Source organism: Nothoprocta perdicaria, unplaced genomic scaffold, assembly GCF_003342845.1.
Source record: "Nothoprocta perdicaria isolate Ctin4 unplaced genomic scaffold, notPer1 scaffold_439, whole genome shotgun sequence".
Classification (NCBI taxonomy): Eukaryota; Metazoa; Chordata; class Aves; order Tinamiformes; family Tinamidae; genus Nothoprocta; species Nothoprocta perdicaria.
In genome coordinates, this window is record NW_020455687.1 from 72,608 (window position 1) to 95,235 (window position 22,628).

The 22,628-nt window shown below is 55.6% G+C and overlaps 1 protein-coding gene across 1 annotated transcript in view; it reads right to left on the bottom strand.

Moving 5' to 3' along the window:
- Nucleotides 1–22,628, bottom strand: part of DTNB (dystrobrevin beta) — a 127,503-nt gene that overhangs the window by 54,441 nt on the left and 50,434 nt on the right. Inside the window, exons 11-14 of the mRNA XM_026046342.1 lie at nucleotides 13,066–13,143; nucleotides 4,547–4,621; nucleotides 3,272–3,286; nucleotides 285–372 (exon numbers count right to left, since the gene is read on the bottom strand). Coding sequence (XP_025902127.1) covers nucleotides 285–372; nucleotides 3,272–3,286; nucleotides 4,547–4,621; nucleotides 13,066–13,143 — 256 coding nt within the window. The remainder of the gene's footprint in view (nucleotides 1–284; nucleotides 373–3,271; nucleotides 3,287–4,546; nucleotides 4,622–13,065; nucleotides 13,144–22,628) is intronic.

Here is a 22,628-nt window from a genome sequence, read left to right on the forward strand (position 1 = left end):
CTGGGGCTGGTGCTGGGGCTGGTGCTGGTGCCGGGGCTGGAGCTGGGGCTGGAGCTGGGGCTGGAGCTGGTGCTGGGGCGCCGAGGGCCATAGACACTAACTGGGCGCTGTGGGCACTAACTGGGCACAGAGGGCTGCGGGCACTGACCAGGTGCCGTGGGCACTAACTGGGCGCYGTGGGCACTGATCGGGCACGGTGGGCACTAACTGGGCGCTGTGGGCACTAACTGGGCCAGTGCCAGGGCTGGTGCCGGTGCCACGCGGCGCTTCCCACCGGTACTCACGGCGCTGGCGGCCTCGGCGGCGAGGCGGGCGGCGTAGCGGGCGATCAGCCGGTGCTCCTCGTCCAGCCGGCCCGGGCTGTCCAGGACGCTGCGGGGACAGAGCCGGAGAGCGTCAGTGCCATGGGGAGTGCGAGCCAGGACGCAACGGGATGCGGGAGCGCGACGGGATGGGAGCAGCCCTGGCCAGACCGGCTGCCTCCATCCTTCCCCATCCACTGCCCTTCCCGAGCTCGGATGGCTCCCGGGTTTCGGCTTCTACCTGGCCTGCTGCATGCATTGTATTTGTCTAAAACAAGGGACTGCATCCGTGTAAAACCAGGGATTGCATTTGTGTAAAACCAGGGATTGCATCCATGTAAAACTAGGAACTGCATTTGTGTAAAACTAGGGATTGCATCCGTGTAAAACCAGGGACTGCATTCGTGTAAAACCAGGGATTGCATCCGTGTAAAACCAGGGATTGCATCCGTGTAAAACCAGGGGTTTCATTATTGTTACGGGCTGGATGTCACAGCCCGGGGACGCTGAGCCCCGGGAAGTCGGACGTGCCTGGGATGGCCCAAACATGGGGCAGGATTTAGGGGACAGCCCCTGCGGCTCCCGCAGCTGGGGTTCCCATGTGTACAACGGCACGCTGAGGTCTGCACACTCGGCCTGTGTGAGGAGCAAAGCGGCACGTGGACACGAGGAGCTTCCCGCAGGTGCCACGCGAGCAGAAGGAGGCGAAAGGGGAGCTAAAGCAGCGGCAGAACAGCAGGGAGGGAGGGAAGGAGCACAGCGCTTTCCTACGAGGCCTGCCGCCTTGCTGCGAGCCCGCGTGCTCATTCGGCTTCGCAAGGATTTTTTCYTTTTTAATGAGGAAACAGTCTCTAGCACCCTCATTTCTGAATTTCACGCTGCTTCCCTTTTGGCTTCTCCTCTGATTCTGGCTGCTGGAGCTTTTCCTGCTTTCCCAGGAAGGAGGASTGTCCCGTTCCTTCTCCACCCCTTCACAGCCTGCTGTTGCCTAACATCTCCTTTGGTTGCTGGAACCCCCATCCCTTCATACCTGAGTGYGTCAGGAAACGACCACAAATTTATCCTTCCTTCAAGAAAGGTTGTCCATTCTCTAACAAAACCATTATTTTGCATTTGCTTTTAAAGCTATTCAGTGCATTTATGTTGCGATGCCTGTGCAGATGCTCCAAAACAGGAGGGTGCTCCTACGTGTGGGTGTCGCAGCCGCCGGCCTCCCCGTCCACACGGGCAGGGAGCGGGACTCGAATGCACAAAGTTCCCTGGTTTCTGTTTACTAAATGTCACGTTTAGTAGCTTGGACAGGCTCAGCTGGAAGACACCAGTGCAYTAAATAACTCCTAACGGGACGCAAAACCTCAGGGACCTGGATCATTCCCTGACAGTGGCCTGTGGGCTACAGGACACCATTTCCCAACCACTCCTTCCCAGARAGCAACGGCTGGTGTTTATGGGGCTCTACGGAAAACTCGGCTTTGCTTCTTTTCAGCCCAGCAAGGCAGAGCAGGAGGCTCTCAAAGCTCGGCTGGAAGAAGTGCAAAAACATTGGGAAGAAAGGTAGGTAGAGCCTAAAGCAGAGGCTTCCCCTGGAACGTGGGGCCAAGGAAGCCACCAATGTGGCCAAGGAAGCCACCGCTTTGGGGGCAAGAGGGGACTAGAAGAAGTCACGGTGTGGTGCAGACTTGCCAGGCACAGGGAGCAGCATCCCTGCATGCCACCCTCTGTGCACGAGGAGATGCTCCTTGCACGTCCCTCTGTGCACGAGCAGATCCTTTCACCCGTGTCTGGCTCTTGGCACTGCGGCCAGTGGCACTTTGCAGGCTGCACACCTAGCAGAGCTACTTGCCTGGCTCCGGGAACCTCCTCTCACCTCTCCAAGGGGCTCAACCCGGCTGCTCTCACCAGCACACGCTGCCTCACCGAGCTCCGACCCTGATACCCCGCTGCYGCAGTGACTGGGATGGTGAACCCCCAATTCCTGCTTTTCCTGAACGGGGAGCAGAGCTAGGGGCTCTCAGCTGCCCGGGCAATAGGGGCTATTCCCGTATTATCCCGCATGGGGATATTCCCCGGATTTCCCAGAGCAGGGATCCTGCAGCAGGAGGGTGCTGCAATGCGGCTGCACGCGCTCCACGAGCACGGAGCGCAAGGCCAATCCGGAGGAAAGGCACCTTTCCTCCCCAGTCCTATCCCAGGGACCACACGGACGCGGTATAACCTCCGTGCAGCACCCAGAGCCCTAACTCGCCTGTTCCCTTCCACTCGGACTGAGTTTAATTAGGCTGCATGGGGAACGTGGAAGCACGGCGGCTGTGCTGCACCGCAGAGCCACCCCGGGCGCCTCGGGCCGAAACCCTCCTGCAGAGTCAGCACATGCAGAACCGCACAGACGCACGAGGGCTAAGGCTGGAAAGAAGAGGGGAGAGTGGCCAGAGCACCGTGGTGTTGAGAGCGGCACCGACGGAGGCGGCGGCTTCGTGCAGGTCGCGTCTGCAGGCGCAGGGCGCTCGCTCGCTCAGCCTGGGGAAAGAGGAGCCTGTCCCTGCACACGCACCCAGGGTCCCGGCTAAGAGCAACAGGAGAGACGAGCAGTTAGAGTTACGGACGAGGCTGGCGCAGGAACGAAGGGGAAGGAGCCTGCTGTGAAAGAGAAAAGTAAGGTGGAAAAAGACTGCAGGTTCCTACGGGTGAAATGGGTTAATCCCGAGAGAAAAAATATCCGCCTGGGTCTGCAGGGATGCCCGCCAGTTTGCGAGGGGGATTCTGAACCACAGCGAAAGCAAGAGCAGCACGGTAACGGCAAAAAGAGCAATGCGGGAGCAGCCCCAGAGAGCSCGGCGGCCGCTGGCTGCGTCGGGCCCCGCGCGCGGCTGCAGCGCGGGCAGCTCCCTCATGTGTGGTTGTGGTCTGTGTGCAGGCCACGGACACTAACCGGGTGCTGTGGGCACTGACTGGGCATCGTGGGCACTGACCGGGCGCTGTGGGCACTAACTAGGCTCTCTGGGCACTAACCGGGCRCCGAGAGCACTGACTGGGTGCTGAGGGCCATGGACACTAACTGGGCGCTGTGGGCACTAACCAGGCGCCGTGGGCACTGACCGGGCACCACGGGCACTAACTGGGCATCGTGGGCACTAACTGGGCGCCGTGGGCACTGACGAGGTTCTCTGGGCACTAACCGGGTGCTGAGGGCACTGACCAGGCGCCGAAGGGACTGACTGGGCGCCGAGGGCCATGGACACTAACTGGGCGCTGTGGGCACTAACTGGGCACCAAGGGCTGCGGGCACTGACCAGGTCCCCTGGGCACTAACTGAGCGCCATGGGCACTGATCGTGCACGGCGGGCACTAGCTGGGCGCTGTGGGCACTAACTGGGTGCTGTGGGCACTGACCAGGTGCTGTGGGCACTGCGGGCACTAACCAGGCACCACGGGCACTAACTGGGYGCTGTGGGCACCAATTGGGTGCCACAGACACTAACTGGGCACTGTGGGCACTAACCGGGCGCCGAGAGCCGTGGGCACTAACCGGGTGCCGTGGGCACTAACCGGGTGCTGTGGGCACTGACCAGGCGCCGAGGGCCACAGGCACTAACTGGGCGCCGTGGGCACTAACCGGGTGCTGTGGGCACTGACCAGGCGCCGAGGGCCGAGGGCACTAACCAGGTGCCGTGGGCACTAACCGGGCGCCGAGGGCCACGGGCACTAACCGAGCGCCGAAGGCACTGACCGGGCGCCAAGGGCCATGGGCACTAACCAGTTGCCGTGGGCACTAACCAGGTGCCGTGGGCACTAATTGGGCGCTGTGGGCACTAACCGGGTGCCATGGGCACTAACTGGGAGCCGAGGGCACTGACCGGGCGCCGAAGGCACTGACCGGGCGTCGAGGGCTGTGGGCACTAACCGGGTGCCGCGGGCACTAATTGGGCGCTGTGGGCACTAACCGGGTGCCATGGGCACTAATCGGGCGCAGAGGGCACTGACTGGGCGCCGAAGGCACTGAGCRGGCGYCGAGGGCYRYGGGCRCTAACCAGGCACTGTGGGCACTGATCGGGTGCTGAGGGCCGTGGGCACTAACCGGGTGCCACGGGCACTGACCGGGCGCCGCGGGCCGTGGGCACTAACCGGGTGCCGTGGGCACTAACCGGGTGCCGTGGGCACTAATTGGGCGCTGTGGGCACTAACCGGGTGCCACGGGCACTGACCGGGCGCCGCGGGCCGTGGGCACTGACCAGTTGCCGCTCCGCAGGCGGCTCGCGTAGCTGGCGATGAGCGCGTGCTCGTCCGCGCCGCGCGCCGCCGCCGCCGGCCTCGCCTGCCACCTGCGGACGGGAAGGCAAAGGGGACAGCGCRTGAGCAGCGGGCGAGCACCGCGGCTGCACCAGCGGGTCAGGGGGTGAAGGCACGAACGTGGCTGGGCACACGGCGTGAAAGGGGCATCCTGCCAATTAAAGAGCCCGGGAGCAGCCCAAAATGCAGCGCGGGAGCTCCCTGTGCTGCTCCCGGCTCCCACAGCCACCCGAGGCTCCGGGCCGGGGCTGCCAGCAGCCTGAAAGCCGGCGGCCCGCCCCGCTTCCCAAAAACACAGGTCTGCCCAGCAAAACCAGCAGCGATGTGAGGCCACATTCAGCAACTTGGTATCCACAGAGCTACCTTCTTGCAGGGGTCCATTCCATGCCACAGTTTCCTTTTGTTTTGAGCACCCWTAAATGCAAAGCTGCTGTGATTTTGACTTTTTTTTGGCAAAACCAGAGACTGAGTGCCAGCCAAATTGCCCCCCAGTGTCCCCAGGAGGAGAGCCTCCTTCCTGCAAACGCTTCAGCAACACGGGCCGCTATTGCTTGAGCGTAACGCACCTTTCTTCCTTAAAGCCAAATGCACAAGAAGCCCCATTTCTCACTTCCCTCCCAGGTGTCCAAGCCGCCCGGGCAGCCCGGAGGCTGCAAACACTTCCTTCCCCACCCAGCGTTTGTCTGGAAAGGCGGCACCGCTGGGAGCACCGACACGGGGCTGCTCCGCTGCACATATTTTAGGCACGGCGGCGCGTTCCTCCTCTGTGTGCGCAGCGGCAYGGCCGGGACGGCTGCCAGCAGCAGGACGAGACCTGGTAATAAAGCAGCGAGGCGGAATTAGCCGCGTCGAGCCCCGCGGGCGCAAAGCAGCCCTTGCAAGGACGGGTTTGGGGGCGCCGAGGGGTGCCAAGCGCCGCGCGGGGGGCCTCTGCTCCCATGGGCACCCGTGGCCGCAGTACCCTCCTCGTTAGAGCTCAGCGCTCGGCGTCCTGCGGGGAAAAAGGGACACCCCAAAGCCCAGCAGAAGTGACTGCACTTGCAACCTGCAGCGAAGCCGCTCCCCGTGACGGCTGGTGCTCCTGGCACGGGAAGGAAAGCGGCGTTAGTTTTATGTGAGCCAAGCACTGCTGCTCGGAGAGACCCCGTTTTGTGCCCACGCTGCAGAAAATGGCTGAATACCACACAAAATGGCCAAACAGCACAGAAAAAAACCCAGTTTAGAGCAAACTGGCGCTCCTGGTTTACAGCAGCGCGGGACGCGGACGCCTGCCCTGCAGGGTCCCCCGGACCTCCCYGCACGGCACGGAGCCCAAAATCCAAGCCTCAGAGTCCCCATTCGGGGAATGGCACCTGGGATCCTGCCTGGCTCCGTGCGCACTGTTTGCTAGGAAAACACTGATGTTTTCTTTCTTTGGCAGCAACTGCTCAGCTGGCGCTGCACCCACGTGGCCCGCGCGCACCCTGGTTGTTCACGAGAACGTYGCGTGGGATCGTGCAAAAAGACGGGGGGATCCCAGTGCTTCCYGCTGCTCCCGGTGCTTCCCACTGCTCCCAGTGCTTCCCATGGCCACCTTCCCATTGGGAGCCACCGGATCCCCCTGGACACTCAGCCCAGCCCGGCAAAACTACCCCCTTTGGAGAGCAAAGCAGCAGTGATGTCTTCTCTTGACGTCGTGCCAGCCCCTCGCCTTTCTGCGTTTCACCTATAGGATTCTGGATATAGGAGGATTATGGCAGGCACGCTGTGACACTCCTTTGGGAATGCCCCTCCAAGTCCTCCAGCTCCGGCCATCCCAGGTGGCAGCAGCCAAGCCTTATCCAAGGAACGGCTGGCTTGCTAGTCTTAAAGCCGCTTAATTMATTATTAGGGCATTTAAAGGGTGCTTTTCATTGTTACATTAATTTTGATTTAAAAAAAAATCTAAAAGGAAAGCCAAGCAAAACAGACCATCTATTTTTAAAGGGCTCAGGAAAAGCAGGATTAGGTGAAGCCGCTTGGAATGAAGCAAGTCTGTGTAAAGAGCAAGGAGAGCCAATGCACCTGAGCCGCACGGCTGGAAAATCCAACCGGAATCTCCACTTGCGGTGGAGCACGGGGTGAATGTGGCCCCCTCRCTGGTGCCCGCTGACCACGCTGTCCCACCAAAGCCCCTCTGTCCCCTCCTGCATCTTCCTCAGCTCYCACACCCACAGTTGCTCCCCCAGAGCTGTAAACCAGGGCTTAAAATGGAATCATCAGGGTTAGAAAAGACCTTCGTGATCATCCAGCCCAGCTGTAAATAAACAAAGATGTTATTTATAGCAGTAACAACAGGTAGTTGAGCACACGGGGRTTCCCTTTGTAACTGCTGGCTGTCAGAGCCATGATGCCCACTCTGGTCCTCATCCCTCCTTCCTTCTTGCTACTCCTCCTTGCATCCTGCTGCAAAGGACTGCCAAACCCCCATGGCACTAAGCTGCACCTGGGCCAGGACCCTGCTTAGGTCTAAGATAAAGAGCTATTTCCCCCTCTTTCCTAGAAAACGCCTGTTTTGGTGTGACGTTGGTAGCGGGCACGGTGGCATGTGCTCTGATGCAAACCCCAACTGCCGCGAACTTCTCGGGGCCAAAACTATGGGTTTAGGGCTCTACGGCTAAGACACACGGAGGGCATCTAAACGTCACGGGGCTCTAAGAGACAACGGGTGAGAAAGCCAACGTGCCCCACCTGCGTCCCGGCCACGCGGCAGAGGTGACGGTAACGGCGGCTGCCGCCACCCATGGGTGCTGCCGGTGCCTGCGCGGCTGGAAGGAAACGCCAGAGAGGTCAGTGTGGACGTGGGATGACGGGGAAAGGCACCCTTGGACACGGGCAGCAGATCAGCCGGGGCTCCTGCTCCCGGAGCAGCTCGAGGGGCTGCTGGCGCCCRCGTCCCCGCCGCGGGGTGAAGCCCGGGATCCTTCAGAGTGACAAACAATTCCCTTTTGGATGGCAAAAACACGGTAAGTTGGACCGAACGCCGGCGCACGGGACCTCCAGGCTCCTCGGCTGTAGAAATCAGGAAAAGGAATACAATAATTTGTTGGATTATAGGCAGTGAACGTAGCGACGGCTTTTATAGGCTGGGGTAAAGCATTTCTCGATGTCTTTCTGGGGCTAAGGAGACTTCTGCCCCCTGGACAGGCATTTCTGAGGGCTCCTCCACACCGCTGAGGTGTTCAGCACCCTCCACGGTCCCCACCGCAGACAGCCAAGCAGCTGGGATGATTCCTCCTCTTTCACTCCCATTGACAGTCTGCAAAGCTCACCCCCCAAAGCAGCTTTGCAGGGCTCCATAGAGACTGTTCCCTCCTTTCCCTCACATATTCTATGTATTTACAACAGTAAAATACAATGCATTTCATTTCCAACGTAGACCTGCACGGTAGAAGTGGCCGCATAGCCCAGGGGTTGACCTCAGCTGCTGTGGAAACAAGTGACGTAGGAGAGTGTTTAAAGAGAATTATAAATTAACCGTTATTCATTAACCCACCCAAGGACTGGGGCTCTTTAGGAATACAACTGAGAAGCAAAAAAAAAAAGGATAATGCACATTATTCACAGCAGAAAGAAAAAAAAATCTATTCCTGAAGTCATTTTTAAATAAATTAGCAAAAACAAATAATGTATTTAACAGGTTAGATCTACGTAAGAGGCRAAATCCTCTCCATTTACTTAGAAGGGCTCCTTGGCTGTAGGAATCAGAGACGCTCAGAGTGTTGCTGTACCACCGGTACAAAGTTCTTTGTCTCCTGCACCTGCGGGAAGCTCCTGCTTTGGCAGCGCTACAGAAACCCCGGCACACAGCAAAAACCGAGATTTTGGGAAAATCTACGCACTGATAAACTGAGAAACAGGGTTAGCTCTACCCGCAGGAAGCCTCATAAACAGACACTTTCTAATTACACGTGAAGGTTAACAAAAAAATGCAGAAGTGGTTTTCTTTTTTCTAATAAAAGCACGCAGCTGTACTCATCCTTCCAACTTTGCCCTCGGATAAGTCGATCTAGATTTGCTCCATCTTTGGGGGAAAGAAAGCAAAGGAAACCCAAAAACCCTCCACTTGGACGGGCAGAAAAAGCAGAAATGTAGGAAAGTTGTAAAGGGGGGAAAAAAAAGTCCTTAACTCCTCTTGCTAAGGACCGACAGCTCTTCATCCTCCAGGGTAATGAAGAGGGGGGCACGGAGACAACAAGGCCAACGTCAAAGCAGATGATCTAGCAACCAGGAGTGCTTTAATACGTTCGGTGGTTCAATTAACACGGCGGAAAAGGCCCAGCATATTTGGCAATGCTGCAGCCCCCGGGCACGGGCATGCAGCTCATGCAGCAGCGGCGACACCGAGGCTTTCGGGACAAAAACCCCGTGTTTTGGCTTCTGTGCTTGCTACTAAACCCAGGTGCTGTAAGAGCAGCTAGCTCGGCTGGCTGCGGGCAGGGGTTATGGAGCTCGCGGGTCCTGCTGTGCACGGCGAAGAGTCCTGCTACTGGATTTCCACATGTAAATGCTCCTAATCCAGGATCACATCACATCTCTGCCTGCCCTACCAAACTAGATAAGCACCCTAGATACCGTTTATCTCGAGAGAAACGAAGGAGATTATGCTCCTTTTGGACCACACCTTTTAAACACCTTTGCACTAGAGCAAAACAAAGCAAGCGTTTTGTGTGACCAAGGGGGGACCAGACCCTCGGGGACACCCCTGGGGCTGGCGATGGAGTGCGGTGTGGAGAAGAGGAGGGTGAGAGGGGAGCTGGTGAGYGTGTCCAAGGAGCCGAGGGGAGGATGGAGGGAGGAAGGTGCAAGCTCTGGTGGGTGGTGGCCAGGGGCAGGCCAAGGGGCAGTGGGTGCAGGTTGCAGCGCAGGCAGCTCCATGTGGCCGTGAGGAAGAACKTGTTTGGTGGGAGGGTGCCCGAGCCCTGGCCCAGGCTGCCCAGGGAGGCTGCGGAGGCTCCTGCTCTGCAGATCTGCCAGCGCGCCGGGATGCGCCCGGGTGCCCCGTGCTCYGGGTGTCCCTGCTGGAGCAGGGGCTGCGCTGGGGGAGCCCTGGGGGTCCCTTCCAACCTCAGCCACCCTGGGATCCTGGGATTCTGTGCAAGGGGGAAGCGCAGGAGCTGGGAGGATGGAGCAAAGGTGGTCCAGGCCCCAGCTCCAGAAGGGAGGAGGATCCTGCGGCTTCTCCACAAACACGTCGGGGAGAGGCCCCTTCCCTGGGACAGGTGATGACATGGACCACGTATCTGCCGGCTGCGAGTTCTCGTGGTGCCTCAGGTTTGGAATCCAGGTTATTTCTGGCCTTCCAAAGGCTGGTTCCGGCCTGTCCCATGGCTTCATCCCTCCTGCCCCTCGGAGAAGGCAAGCCATGGAGAGCCATGTCGTGGAGCTCTGGGGTCGTTCCTCTGAGGTTCGCTCCGGCTTCCTTTCTCAGCCTCTGCTGGGGACAGTATCTCCATCATAGAGCTCTCCATCCCAAATGGAAGTCAGCAGCAGTCACCTGCACTGTTTTTAAAGCCCTAACGCCTGCAATCACTCCAGCCTATGCTCTGGGGCAGAGGGCTCGGTCACAAGCGCTGTGGCCACCGATGCAGCAACATCCTCTCTTCTCGATGCCTTCACTCAGCCCCCTTCTACAGAGCTCTACGGGGCCTGAGACAGCCAAGGCCACCAACTCTCACGAGGGATTTTTCAGGTAAGTCTTGGTAGCTCTGAACTTCAGGGTGCACAGAGGCATGTGAACAGGTCCAAACAGGTCAGACTTCCTCAAGCTGCTCTTTCTGAAGTACCCCGGGTCTACTTCATCTTGCACCGGACAATAGACTGCAGTGGAGACCGTGCTTCTTTATGAATAAAAAATGTTCTAACCCAAAGAGCCCTGTTACCGATCCTTTCAAGTCAAAAGGTTAATCTTGGGAGTAATGGCGGTTATTGATTAATAGCTATGTATGTTTTCCTTGACCACAGTGGTTTTTTCCACACAGTATTTCTGGGATTCCTCAGTCCAAATCCATTGCTCCACATCAACACCATCAGAGAAGACAAGAGACTCCTTTGGTTGCATCTTTGTGGATGTGTCTCTGCTCATGAGAGGTACGAGCACCCWGCTGTTTGCACCAACTGAAGAGTATGGAATCGGAGCACCAAAGGGAGCCCAGATTTGACTATGGGATGCAGTTCTGGTCATCTCATACCAAGAGCAATGCTGAAAGGAGAGGTCCTGAAAGGACAAGAAGTGCGATCCGAGTTACAGATTACCTTCTCTGCAGGGAAAGATTAAGTAGACTAAGATGCTCAAGCTGGGAAGCGCTGGGATAAACGTGCACCATCTTCAGCAGCACAAAGTAGGTCAACAAGTGAATTTTAAAAGAAAAAAGGAAGGATTTTCTCACACAGCTCATACGTGAAAGGCAGAACCCCCTACTGTTGACTGCTGTGGATGCTGGAATTAGGAACCAGAGGTTTCTATATATGCTGCAGCTCAGGAGGTGAGCTAATGATCCCTGCAAGATGGGAAGCAAACCAAGAGCTCTGTCTGGGACTGACTTACTGCTTGTAATCTTATCTAGACATCTTGCCACTTGTCACTGCTTGGGATAGGGAACCTTGATCAGTGCAAGCATGAAACTCCTGCATCTTTAAAGCTCCTGCTGATGTCGAAGTCTTGTCATGAGCAATATTCTTCATAAGCTAATGAACCCAAGAGCGAGCTGTTGATGYAGATGCTATTCCATTAGTCCTTGGCACAACGGTGTATTTTAAGGTCGGCGCCTCTGCTTGTCCTTGCAGRAGGACTCGCTCCCTCCACCTGAGATGACCCTGCAGAGTCCTCCTTGCTGGACCTCCCCTTCACATGGGGTTGTCTGCTGGCGTTTCACAAAGCAAGAAACACCAAGACAGGTTTTTCAGACATATCCTTGCGTTTCTTGACTCTAGGTTGACTCTGTCTTCTTCCAGATCAGATCTGCCTTTCATAAAAKGTAATAAACATCATTTAAGAGGATTTCTTTTCCAGAATGGAAGGAGGCAGCAGAACGAATGCTCACTGGTTATTCCAGCAGGCAATTCCAGGTTATTCCAGACCAGCACAGGACTAATGGGAAGTGCTGGGAGGAGGTGAAACACGGATGAGTTAGAGCATGAGGAACTGCAGGAGTATTGGGAAGCTCTCCAACCAGGCACATGAGATATCGTGATCGAAAGTGGGAACTGTCCAGTTTGGTTTAAAAACATGGGAGAATTTAGTTAAATAAAAGCAAGCAACAGCTGGTTSGTTGGTCACTACCCAAGTTAATCTCTGCTGTCCATGAGTGGGAGCAGAAAGATGGTTTTTCCATTTCAYTGTCCTACACAAGAGGACACGGAGAGGCAGGAGAACCTCATGGACATCGCTGCTGCCACCCCTAAAAGAGGCCAAAATGGACTCTTTTGGACTCAATGCAAACCCAGCAAACCAGAGCACGTCACGGCCCACGGGAATCCCTGCAAAGCAGAAACTTTGGGAAAACAGCCGCTCTCATGGCCTCTCCGCTCCCAATAATTCAACAAAGGGGGCCCTGGAAGCAACATCCGGAGCGCCCTGCACTGCGGCGCGGTTTGCATGCACTGTGCTGAGTAATGCACACACACATTTGGGAATAATTTTAACATAGTTCAACAATGCATAGGTACAACCGAGGGGCTTTGTGTCGGAAGGAGCGGGAAGGTTTGTGCATCTTTGCACAGTTCTGTTGGAGGGACTGAAAATGAAGCTTTCGCCTTGTTCCTTTAATACACCTTGTCAATAAAGCAAAAGGAAACCTTTTGAAGTTCTGTTTCTCATTCCCTGCAGGGGACTCTAATTAATCCCCAGCTTTGGACACGTGCAGTCTCCAGTGAACAACCTTCTTATGTTCCCTAGCATATCGCAACGAGAAAAAAATGCAAACACAAGATCCAACTAGTTTTGGTATGTTGACTTGCACACATCTATACCATAGTTCACATAAATAAAAGGAAGGAGGTGGAAGGCCAAATTCGACCCAAATGTAAAACGCTCCCAATGGACACGGGCAACTCGAAGAGGCATCAACAGGGACAACGGAGCAGCCGCGCGACCAGCGGACGAAGGGGATGGATGGGGAGGGCTTGGCCAGCACGGCAGTCTATGGTGCAAGGCCAACCCTCCTCAGAAGAGCTCAGAAATAACTCTCTCTTACAGAAAAGTACAACAAAAWCCTCTTTCATACTATTTAGGTATTTCTTCAATCACCATAATAACGTTCCTGCAGTCAAGGGAAATCATTGCTTCTTTTGCGAGTGCTGCACGTGGCCTTGGAAATATTTGAAATACATAAGAAATCTGCATTATTTGGGAACCTGCATTATTTTAGCAGCTGAATTCTATGAGGAGAGCTCTAGTGACCCCAAATGCACACCCTGTGCATTTGAGCTGTTGGGAAAAGAGCAGCAAGCCACGTACCTTTTGGTGGGAGTGGGTGCTCCGGAGGACATGTGGGTCCCCAAGGTGTCGTTCATGTTAGCGAGGGGGCGAGGAGGGCTGCAAGGGAAATGGTTGGCCCAATTAGTGACTTAAAGACAGGCAAACAAAAAGGAGACACAAGCGAGGCCAGGGAAAAGGGCATCACTGGTCTCTGCAACATCATTAGGTCGAAGAGTCGCAGCAGAAACCGCTTTGCACGGCCGTTTCCGAAGAGCCTGCTCTCCTGCATTAAAATTACTTCTCAGAATTCCARTGTTACGTTAAAACGAAGCTAAACCCAACGTCTGTGATTATGTAAGTGACCTTTAGTGCTGTTTAATAATTTAGTCTTCTTTAATAATTCAAAGCGATGCAGAAGCCCCRTGCGGGAGCGGGAGGACGCGGGCGGCCGGTGCTGGGACCTGCCGGTTCACCCCAGGACACCGAGAGAGCAGGAGGCACTAATTGCACCCTAAAACCTTGACTCCCCCCTATTTGCCATCACCTTGTCGTCCCTTACAACCACTGCAGACACCGACCTTGCAAGCTTCAGTTTTCACAACACCAGCACATTGACCTTATGGGGTTCCTGGCTCTGCTGACGTTCCTCGAGTCGGCTGCAAGGAGCCTGCTTCGGTTTTGCACACAGGAGCATCAGGAACAGGCTTAAGCCTAATTAGATTATTTCTAATATATACATAATAATATACATATAGAAGCTAATAAAGAGCTTCCAGCACCCACTCACAACTGGAAAGTCAAACACAAGTATTAAAAAAATCACCCAGATATCCAATATATAAACCCATATATAAATTGTGTGTGCATCGTGTGTGCATGACTTGCAGTAGTTCTTCATTTAGCATTTCAGCACCAATATCCTGCAATGCTCCAGCCTGGCTCCAAGAGCCTTGTCCCGAAATACTTACGCTGCCTGCTTTGATATCCCTGCTGTCCTACACGTAACGTTACACCGAGAAACGACRTGGTCGTATGATAGTACTGACTGGGCTATTTTGGAAGGGGAACTTGCTACTGTAAAATAAAAGCAGAAACGCAATCACAACACCCTGGAAATCCTGGAGCTGGCGGAAGCGACGCGCTGCACAACGCCCGCAAGGTTAATTTTGCTCTGTGCTAGCTCAGCAGCAGCGCTTGCTCGCGGCCCCTGTTCCTCCCTATTTTCTCCTTGCTGACTGAATACCAAGCTCCGGCTGCAGTGCAAAGCTCAGCCTGCCTGCCCCGAGATTTAGCCGTCACCGACGCACGTTGGAAGCCTCCTTGACAGTCCGGGCACCGTTTCTTGGTCCCCAAGCAGACCCYGGGGGCTCCCGCACGCACCCCTTGCCCTGCCTACTATTGCATTCAAGGGCAATCCTTAATTTTATTACAATGCTTCTTTCCTGGGGCTCTCTTAATGGGAAAATTGGTATTATTCGCCATGTGCGGCATGTTTTTAGCATCATTATGCGACATTTCCACAGGCTCATTCCAGTTCTATAAATACGGGTGTCCTCATATTTCCAGCTAAATCCCGGCTCCCAGTGATAAAGGCAAAGGAAAGAGCTAAGAATGCACATCTGCTTGAGAGATTTCTCTTTTCTGGATTCTCCCTTTTTTACCTCAAAAAGAGAAGTGTTTCCCAGGGCAGGCTATTTCTTGAGGCCAGTTTACACATTCCAGCGAATACACCTGCAATGAGCTGGAACGTTCTCAGGACGGTGCTGTATCTTCTCACATAACCAAGACCATGAAATCACCCTTGAGATGTGTGGACCACGAAATGACGGTGCCCTTGAGACCAGCAGCACCACGGGGCCGTTCGGACAGCAGCGGTGGAGGATGCAAAGAGTTCGTGATGACAGTGGCCCTTCCAGGGCAAAGCAGCTCTATTTGATCAAAATTTCCCATTTAAAAGATGGAATTTAAGGACTGAATTCCCCTTCCGAGATGCTCGTGGTGGCATCTGCTGCAGCCCAAGTCTGCTAGTGGAGCGTAGACACCATCCCTGACCCAGCTATGGAGCAGACACGGTTCCTGCTCTGCTCATCCCAACAGAAACGCGGATTGTGGATGGGTTTTCTGTGGCTTTTACGGGGATCTCAACATAAGGCGAGTGCTGAATCCAATCTGAAGGATATAAAATGGCTCCTCTTCAGTATGTGAAAATATTCTCAAAATGTACTCAAAAGACTGTGTATAAAAAAGGCCAGATGAGTGGATAATCCCTTGGGACAGATTAAAATTCGTGTCTTAACACATGGCTGAGCAAAGCGGGAGGGCAAGGCTGACACAGGAGAGAATTTCCAGGAGGTTAAAAAACAGAAATCTACATCCCGGACTCCGAATTTTTTCCAAGGAAGTAAATTMTGGGATGAGAAGTTGCCAAAGAGCCGGCCAAGCGTTCCCAAGGCACGAGCGCCGGACGACCCAGGGGGAAAGGCACCTGGGAGCTGATGTGAAAGCTCTGCCTGTCCTCTCAGCCCGCGAAACCGCCTGGGATGCTGCAAATCCCGTTTTCCTTCGCTTTTCCCGAGTTCTTGTGCGGCATCGAGGGTGCCTTCGAGGCGGGGGACAAACCCCGCTGGTTCTTCTCGAATGGGCACAACCACCCCCGGACCCTGAAGAGCTCCAAGGAGCTCTGAGGAAGGCGCTGATGGCTGGAGCTGCAGGAAGGAGAACCCACCTTGAGCGCAGGAGGAGGGAGGACGCGGATCCCGGCAGCCCCGGACAYGTCGGCCAGCAGCAGGAACAAAGCGACGCGGCTCCCCGGCCGCACGCGGTGAATCCCAGCACTCACCAGACTAGGATTTGTGCCTGGAACTGCTTATAACTTGGCTCCAAACTTGGTTTTGTTCCGGTGAATTTTTCAATCGTAACTTGCAGAGCATTTAAGTGGATCCAGTCAGTCTGGGAAGAGCAGCGCCCACGTAAAAGCAGATCCCTGGGTGAACCGTTCGGGTCCCTGACATGGGGACCCACGTGGCGACACCCTAAGTCAAGTACCATAGCAGTTCTACCAGAAATGGCACCTGGTGGTTCTCCTGCTATAACCCATCCCAAAGCTACGCCACCTCTGCCTTTAACTCTCCTCGAACTATCTGTTGTGAGGATGCTTGCAAAACGTGACATAAAAGCGACACTGGCTGTGCAGCCAGGGCTCAGCAGGCGTCAGGGAGTGCAAATCCAGCCATCCTCATTGCTGTTCCATGCACGAGGTTCAAAATGCACATTACATAAAATATTAGGAACTCCAAAGACATCTCCACGTTCTGCATCAAGCTCAGCATGGGCACTACTCTGCACTGCTGGTCAGCACGGGAGGAAGGGCYGATCCCCTTCCCTATCCCACGAAGTACCTCACGAAACGCTATCGTTCCACACGTCATCCTGACGAACAACTGCGACACAGCAGGTTTGGGGGCTCCAGGACCTCTGCTTCTGTCCCGGGCAGATGTTCCTGCTGGTGGGAATGTTCCTCTGGGGAGGGAGGAAGAGAACGCACAGTTGTGGGTRCTCATAGAATCACTATGGTTGGAAGAGACCTTGGAGATCACTGAGGACAACCAGGAACCCCTCAGCACCATGACCCGCTACCCCGTGTCCCTAAGCGCCCCATCCACACGTTCCTTGAGCACCGCCGGGAACGGTGACGCCACCACTTCCCCGGCAGCCCCTTCCAATGCTCCACTGCTCTTTGCATGCAGCAATTCTCCCTCGTGTCAGCCCTGAACCTCTCCTGGGGCCATGGAGGCCGTTTCCTCCCGTCCCCCCTGCAGTTGTTCTGCAGAACAGACGGACCCCCCCTCACGACAGCCTTGCAGGAGCTGCAGGCAGCGACGGGGCCTCCCCGCAGCCTCCTSCTCTCCGCACTGAACAGCGCGGCTCCCTCGGCCGCTCCTCGTGAGGTCTCTGCTCCAGCCCCTTCCCAGCTCCGTGCCCTCCTTTGGCCCCGCTCCAGCGCCTCCCCCTTGTAGCGAGGCCCCAACGTGCCTGAAGTCGCACAGAGGGATTGTGAGAGACGTGGGGAGACCGCCCGAATCCGCACAGACCCCAAGTCCGCTYTGGCTCCCAAACAAACCAGGAATGAGCAGCGGCTGCTGAAACCTGCAGAAGAACACAGCAGCTGCCACGACGGTCCTTCGACGTTCTCAGGTAAGTGTCAGCGGGGAAAAACACAGAAACGTAGACACTGTGCTTTGGGGGAGCTTTCTCATTTCTCGCGTAGCAGTTCAGGAGAGGACAACCCTGGGACTGCCTGTTCCGAGCAGCACGCGCAGCATTCCTGGGTTTCTGCCTAGCACCTCCCTTCAGGAGGGGGACACGCGGATTGTGAAGCACAACCTGCTTTAATGCACTTCTTAGTTTCTGTTGCTGTGTTTTTACAGAGCAAAGGAACGACATCTCTGCCRAGCACCTCTTGGAAGCCCCCTGGGAGACTCCCAGGAACAGCCCTGGGAAAACTACTCTCTACATCTCCATTCAGCCTTCAGAAAACCAACCTACTCGGTGGTAGCCACGAATACCTAACTGCACCTGCAAACCTTTGATTCTTTGAAGTTACCGCTGCAAAAACACACTTTGCTCAAAACCCGCACCTCTAAATACACAGCGTACATGGCAAAAAGCATGAGTCAGGTCACCACACTCTGCCTCAACCTCCATTTACGTTAGAGGCGTTTGGCGTTTGCTGACATTCATCCAAGGAGCACTGTGGTTCTGGCGCACAAAGCGGCGCCAGCTCCAGAGCTCTCGTGGTACAAGCGCTGCACTCACACTGCAGACCACGTCATCGAGGACATGAAGCCAGGTCATCATGCCAACAAGTGGTCAGGCCCAATTTCCATAATCCTGGGCTATTTCCTACCASCATCACACCCTCCTTCCCCCACAGCAAGCTTAAGCACTCAGTGTGGTTAAACTATGTCCAGAATTACGGGCAGAGGTTTTCTTTCCATTTCACCCAAATTACCACCAACCTTTCAGGCTGCAGAGATGGATGGAGCTCGTTGCTGCCCTCCTCCCTCATTTCCCAAGTCAGTGCCAACACCGACGGGCCCGTAGCACTGAAGTTCTCGGTCTCTGCTGCTCTGCAGCTCTGCTCTTAGCCTGTCAATGCGCTGGCTGACAACTCCAGGCTCCTTTTTTCCATCTGTTCCCCACAGTGCCAAGCCGTGGAGGAGCCAGCGCGATCTGTTCAGCCCTACCACTGACCTCCTGCTGCGGCAGAACCAGAGCACGCTCCCTGATGTCACGAAGAGCGTTACTGCAGCAGCGTTGAAGAGTGTTATTGCAGCAGTCCTGGACCGTGGGGAGGCAGGGATGGCTCCGGGGGCCGTTTGGAGCACGGAGACACTTGCTGCATTTGCAGGGAGGTCAGGGTTTGCGTGAGGAGCAGCAGTTCCCGTGCAGGAGCCCCAAGGATGGCCTAACCTGGTAGGATGACACTGTCACGCTGAGCTGCAGCAGGCAAGGGGGGTCCGGAATCTCCATGAGAATAAGTGATTTTAACCTGGATGCATACGGGAGAACTGGATCTCTCCCAGACCTGACGCGACATCAGCCGCTGCAGAACCACGAAAACCTGTTGTAACCACCCAAAGAAAGTCTATCCATGGAACCCAGGCCAGGCGGCCCGGTGACAGCACCGGTACCAGCACCCTCACACCAGCAGGGTGACAGCGGGGCCTTGACGAGGTTGGCGGGAGAGGTAGGGATGACAAGGCTGGTGGGAGAGAGAGGGGTGAGACGTGGCAAGGAAACGYCTCGGGCCCTCCCTCATTGATTACTGGATTATTAATGCAGGTGAGGCTGTGGCAGTTAATTAATTATATTTATAATTATTTATTAAAAATAACTGTAATTATTTAATAATAATAAATGAAAGCGCACCAGGGAGCTCGGAACGTGGCTGAGCGGCTAGTGGAGCACACTGGCCTGAGCCACGCAGTGCCAAATAAACCCGGACTAGGCTGGGAATTAGCCCGAGCCGGGAGCTATTCCCAGGGAGCAATTCGGATGTGGTCCTGCTCTTCTGGAGGGAAGAAGGATGGATGGGGAGGGACGCGACTGGTGGCTTCGTGTTCAAGAACAGTCCTGGCATGGATGGACCCAGAGCCATCTCCGCACCTTGGGCATCTCCTCCAGCTCCCGGGGCAGCCTCCAGCGGGCAGCCCCTGCGCCCAGCACCTTCAACGGGGTTCTGCAATGGATATTCCAGGAGCAGCTTCCAAAATTCCATTCCCTTTACCAGCAGAGGAACCCCAAAGGCCAGGAGGCAGGCGCTGAGCAAGCAGATGGAGAGACCGGAGCATGCAAGGTCCATGCTAGGAGCACCTCAAAGCTTCAGCTAAAGCAGCCCACAAAGCTCGACTTGCTGATGAGCCCGGTTTCAGACAGAACCTGAGCTCTTCCCAGTGGTGGCCAGTGCCAGAACAAGGGGCAGTAGCTTCAAGTTGAAGCCCAGGCATCATCTGGGCTTCATCTCTGGTTGCTTTTTCCCTCTGGCTATGTGCTGGAGGAAGTGGAGGATAAAAATCTTTACAGCTATTCAATAGGATACATTGAGGCCCAAAAGGAAGAGCTATGTGGAAGCTATGTGGAAAATGTGGAAGTTCATAATGAAGAAAGAAGTACACTGCTAAACAAAAAAAAAGAACGTGGCAGAATTACCTTTTCCAGGGAATTCAAGGGCTGGGGAAATGATTCCAGGCAGGACAGGGAGGTTCACGGCAGTCAGCCCCCCAAGCAGCCCCAGTACAAGGGTGCATCAAAACATGCAAAAGTTGGAGAGAAGTTTCTGGGAGCTGAAGGTTTTCTGTTGCCTTTGGCACTGGYAGGGAACTAGTGGAGCCGCATCCCATTCCAGGGGCTACAACCCAAGGGGGTGGCTGGAAATCGGGGAGGGCTCAGGGAAGAGACGCGGGAATGACCACAAGCAGGAGCATCATGTCAAGATAGGGCCATTGGGTGCAGGTTGGATGAAGAACCCCCCCTTGCTCCCCGTAAAGAGACTGTGAAAACAGCACCTAAACCGGGAAATCCTGGCGCTCAAAACACGCAGCAGCAAGGAGAGAATATTACCTAGAGGAGCATAATGACAAGGAGGTCACAGAAACGCCTGGGGAGCAGAAGYTGCACCTGAAAATGGACATTGGGAAGCAAGACCCCCATTGCTTCCAGGCAATTTGAGGGGGATCCGAGCTGCTCTGGGATAATGGGATGTGGCTTCCCGGGGTGCCGGGAGGGCAGCGATGCAGGCTCGGGCCTCAGCTGCCAAGTCACGGGGAGATGCGCCCCAAATTGCCCCRGGGGGACCTTGTCCCCAGCATTTCTGCCGTGAAGCACCAAAAGGTCCATTCCTCTCCCTCGGGAAAGAGCCGGGCGGCTGTGATGCTTGTTGGGTGCCTGGTTGGGATAAGTTGCAATTTATGGGACTCGATAACCAGACCACTGCTTAGTCCTGCCAAACTTGTGGCAGGAACTGGACATCACGGAAATGGCAAAAACAGATATACAATTCTCTCCATTCCTTTCCCTGTTCCATTAACTCCCTATAGCATTGCTTAAGAATTTCTGAGGAATTACTCTGAAATATCCAGGGAGACACAGAGCACTTGCATACTGCACAGATTGTTGTAAAAATCCACGYAGGAAATGACCACCAGCAATTCTTCATTGCCCTGCATGACTTTCACGATGCTTTTTAGGAAAAATAATCAGAAATTATTTAAAAACAGTTGCTAATCTCCCTCCCCTGAGAGCGCCAAGGGCAAACACATGCACGGCTGTGCTGAGCCGACAGTTCTCCCCTATAAAGAATGAACGCAACAACCTGAACTGCATTTCACCCTCCTATTCCCATGCAAATTGCATGAGCAACTTTCCAAAAAAAAATTATGCTTATTTTACAAATTAATTACTGTTTCGTGCTCTCTGTTGTTTTAAAGAGCACAAAAAAGCCTCTTCTCAGCCTATTCAAAAGCAGTTTTTCAGTTCAGGGCTGGAGCAGAGATTCGTGGCTCTGCTGCCCCATGGCTTTTTGAGCCAACTTTTCCCTTAGCCTCCATGGGGCTTCTCCAGCTYTTTTCCAACTCTGGCTAATTTCCCTGCTGCCGCTAAGTAATAATCCGGGCCAAGCTATCTTGATGCAAAGGCAGGCAGAAAAAATATATATATAATCCACAGATTTAGGTTAAAAGAGCGCCTAATCCCCAAAGAGCAGGCGGGCGATTGCCCGAAGGAGGCCCTTTGGCCCCGGGGGTGTCGCTGCGGTGGCTCCCATGTCCTTGGCGCTGCCGGGCCGCGTGTCCGGCCGCTCCGCTCCGGCTCCGGCTCCTGCAGCTCCCCGGCGCGGGCACAAGCCGGGCGCCTGCCGCTGTTGAGAGGGTTGGGAGCAAGGGCAAGAGAAAGGCAGCAAGTTAAAAGCTCGTGGCAAACGTGCAGACACGTGCGGGGGGCACCGAGAGGTGCCCAAGTGGCCACAGTCCGGGGTGGGAATCCCTGGGCTCTGCAGCAGCAGCGGGAAGAGCAGCGCAGGGGCCGTCTCCGAGCAGCTCCGCTCTGAAGCCATCCCTGCCCTCTACGTGAGAGCCCATCTATCTGTGCACAGGGCCTCTAATAAAACCAGAGGGGCTTTTTTCCACTGCCTGGCCCTTCCGGCACGGAACAGCACTTCACGCCTTCAGCCACGGACAGAAACACGAGTTCATTACTCTGTCATTCTGCGTATTTATTGCTAGCAATCTGGCACACGCACACTCCTCCTCCKGACACAACATCCCGCAAACCCTGGCGCTTTCCACCGAAACGGTGGCTCTCGCCGCGCGCCCCGTTCGCGCCAAGCCCGCGCGGCGGAGCGGAGCTTACTGTGCGGCGCGGCGCCGCCGTGGGCAGCCGAGGGCCGGGGCCGCCCGCTCGCAGCCGGACGCTCCCGACGGACGAGCATCCTCCGCGCCGCAGCAGCATCCCTGCCCGTCGCCAAGGGAACGCGCCTGCTCCGCGCGCGGCTCCGCTGCCACCGGCCTCTCGTTCCTTCCCCAACGGCGTCCGCGGCGCCCGGGGGTGCGGGCGGCTCGCGCCRCTTGCACCGCACACCAGAGACGCTCCTACCTAAAGCAAATGAGAGCCGCCMCCTTCCACATGCAGCCCTGCTTCTTCCTGCGGCAGGGCGAACRGCGAAGCACAGAACTCCCTCTTTGCTCCTGCCCAGGGGGAACGTGCAGCCCGGAYTTGCCATTGCCAGGCTCTCAGCGGCCCTGACCTGCCATTCCCACCAAGAGCAGCAAATCTACAACCCCAGTATTCGGAGCAAAGCAAACGAGCTCCTCCCAACCACGGCAAGGGGAAAAGCAGCTCTGGCTGCTGCCACCCCCTTCTCCGCAACCTCGAGCAGCGACCTTGATTTACAAGAAGTGAAAGGAGGAAGGAAGGAAAGCGTGGAAGGGAGGAAGGGAAACGGCGGCGGCGGCTAAAGCGAGGGCGCGAGCCGCTTTCCCACAGCAATATGCAAAGCCCTGCGCGTTTCCGAGCCGCGGGGCCAGCCCCGGCACGCGATTTCCTCC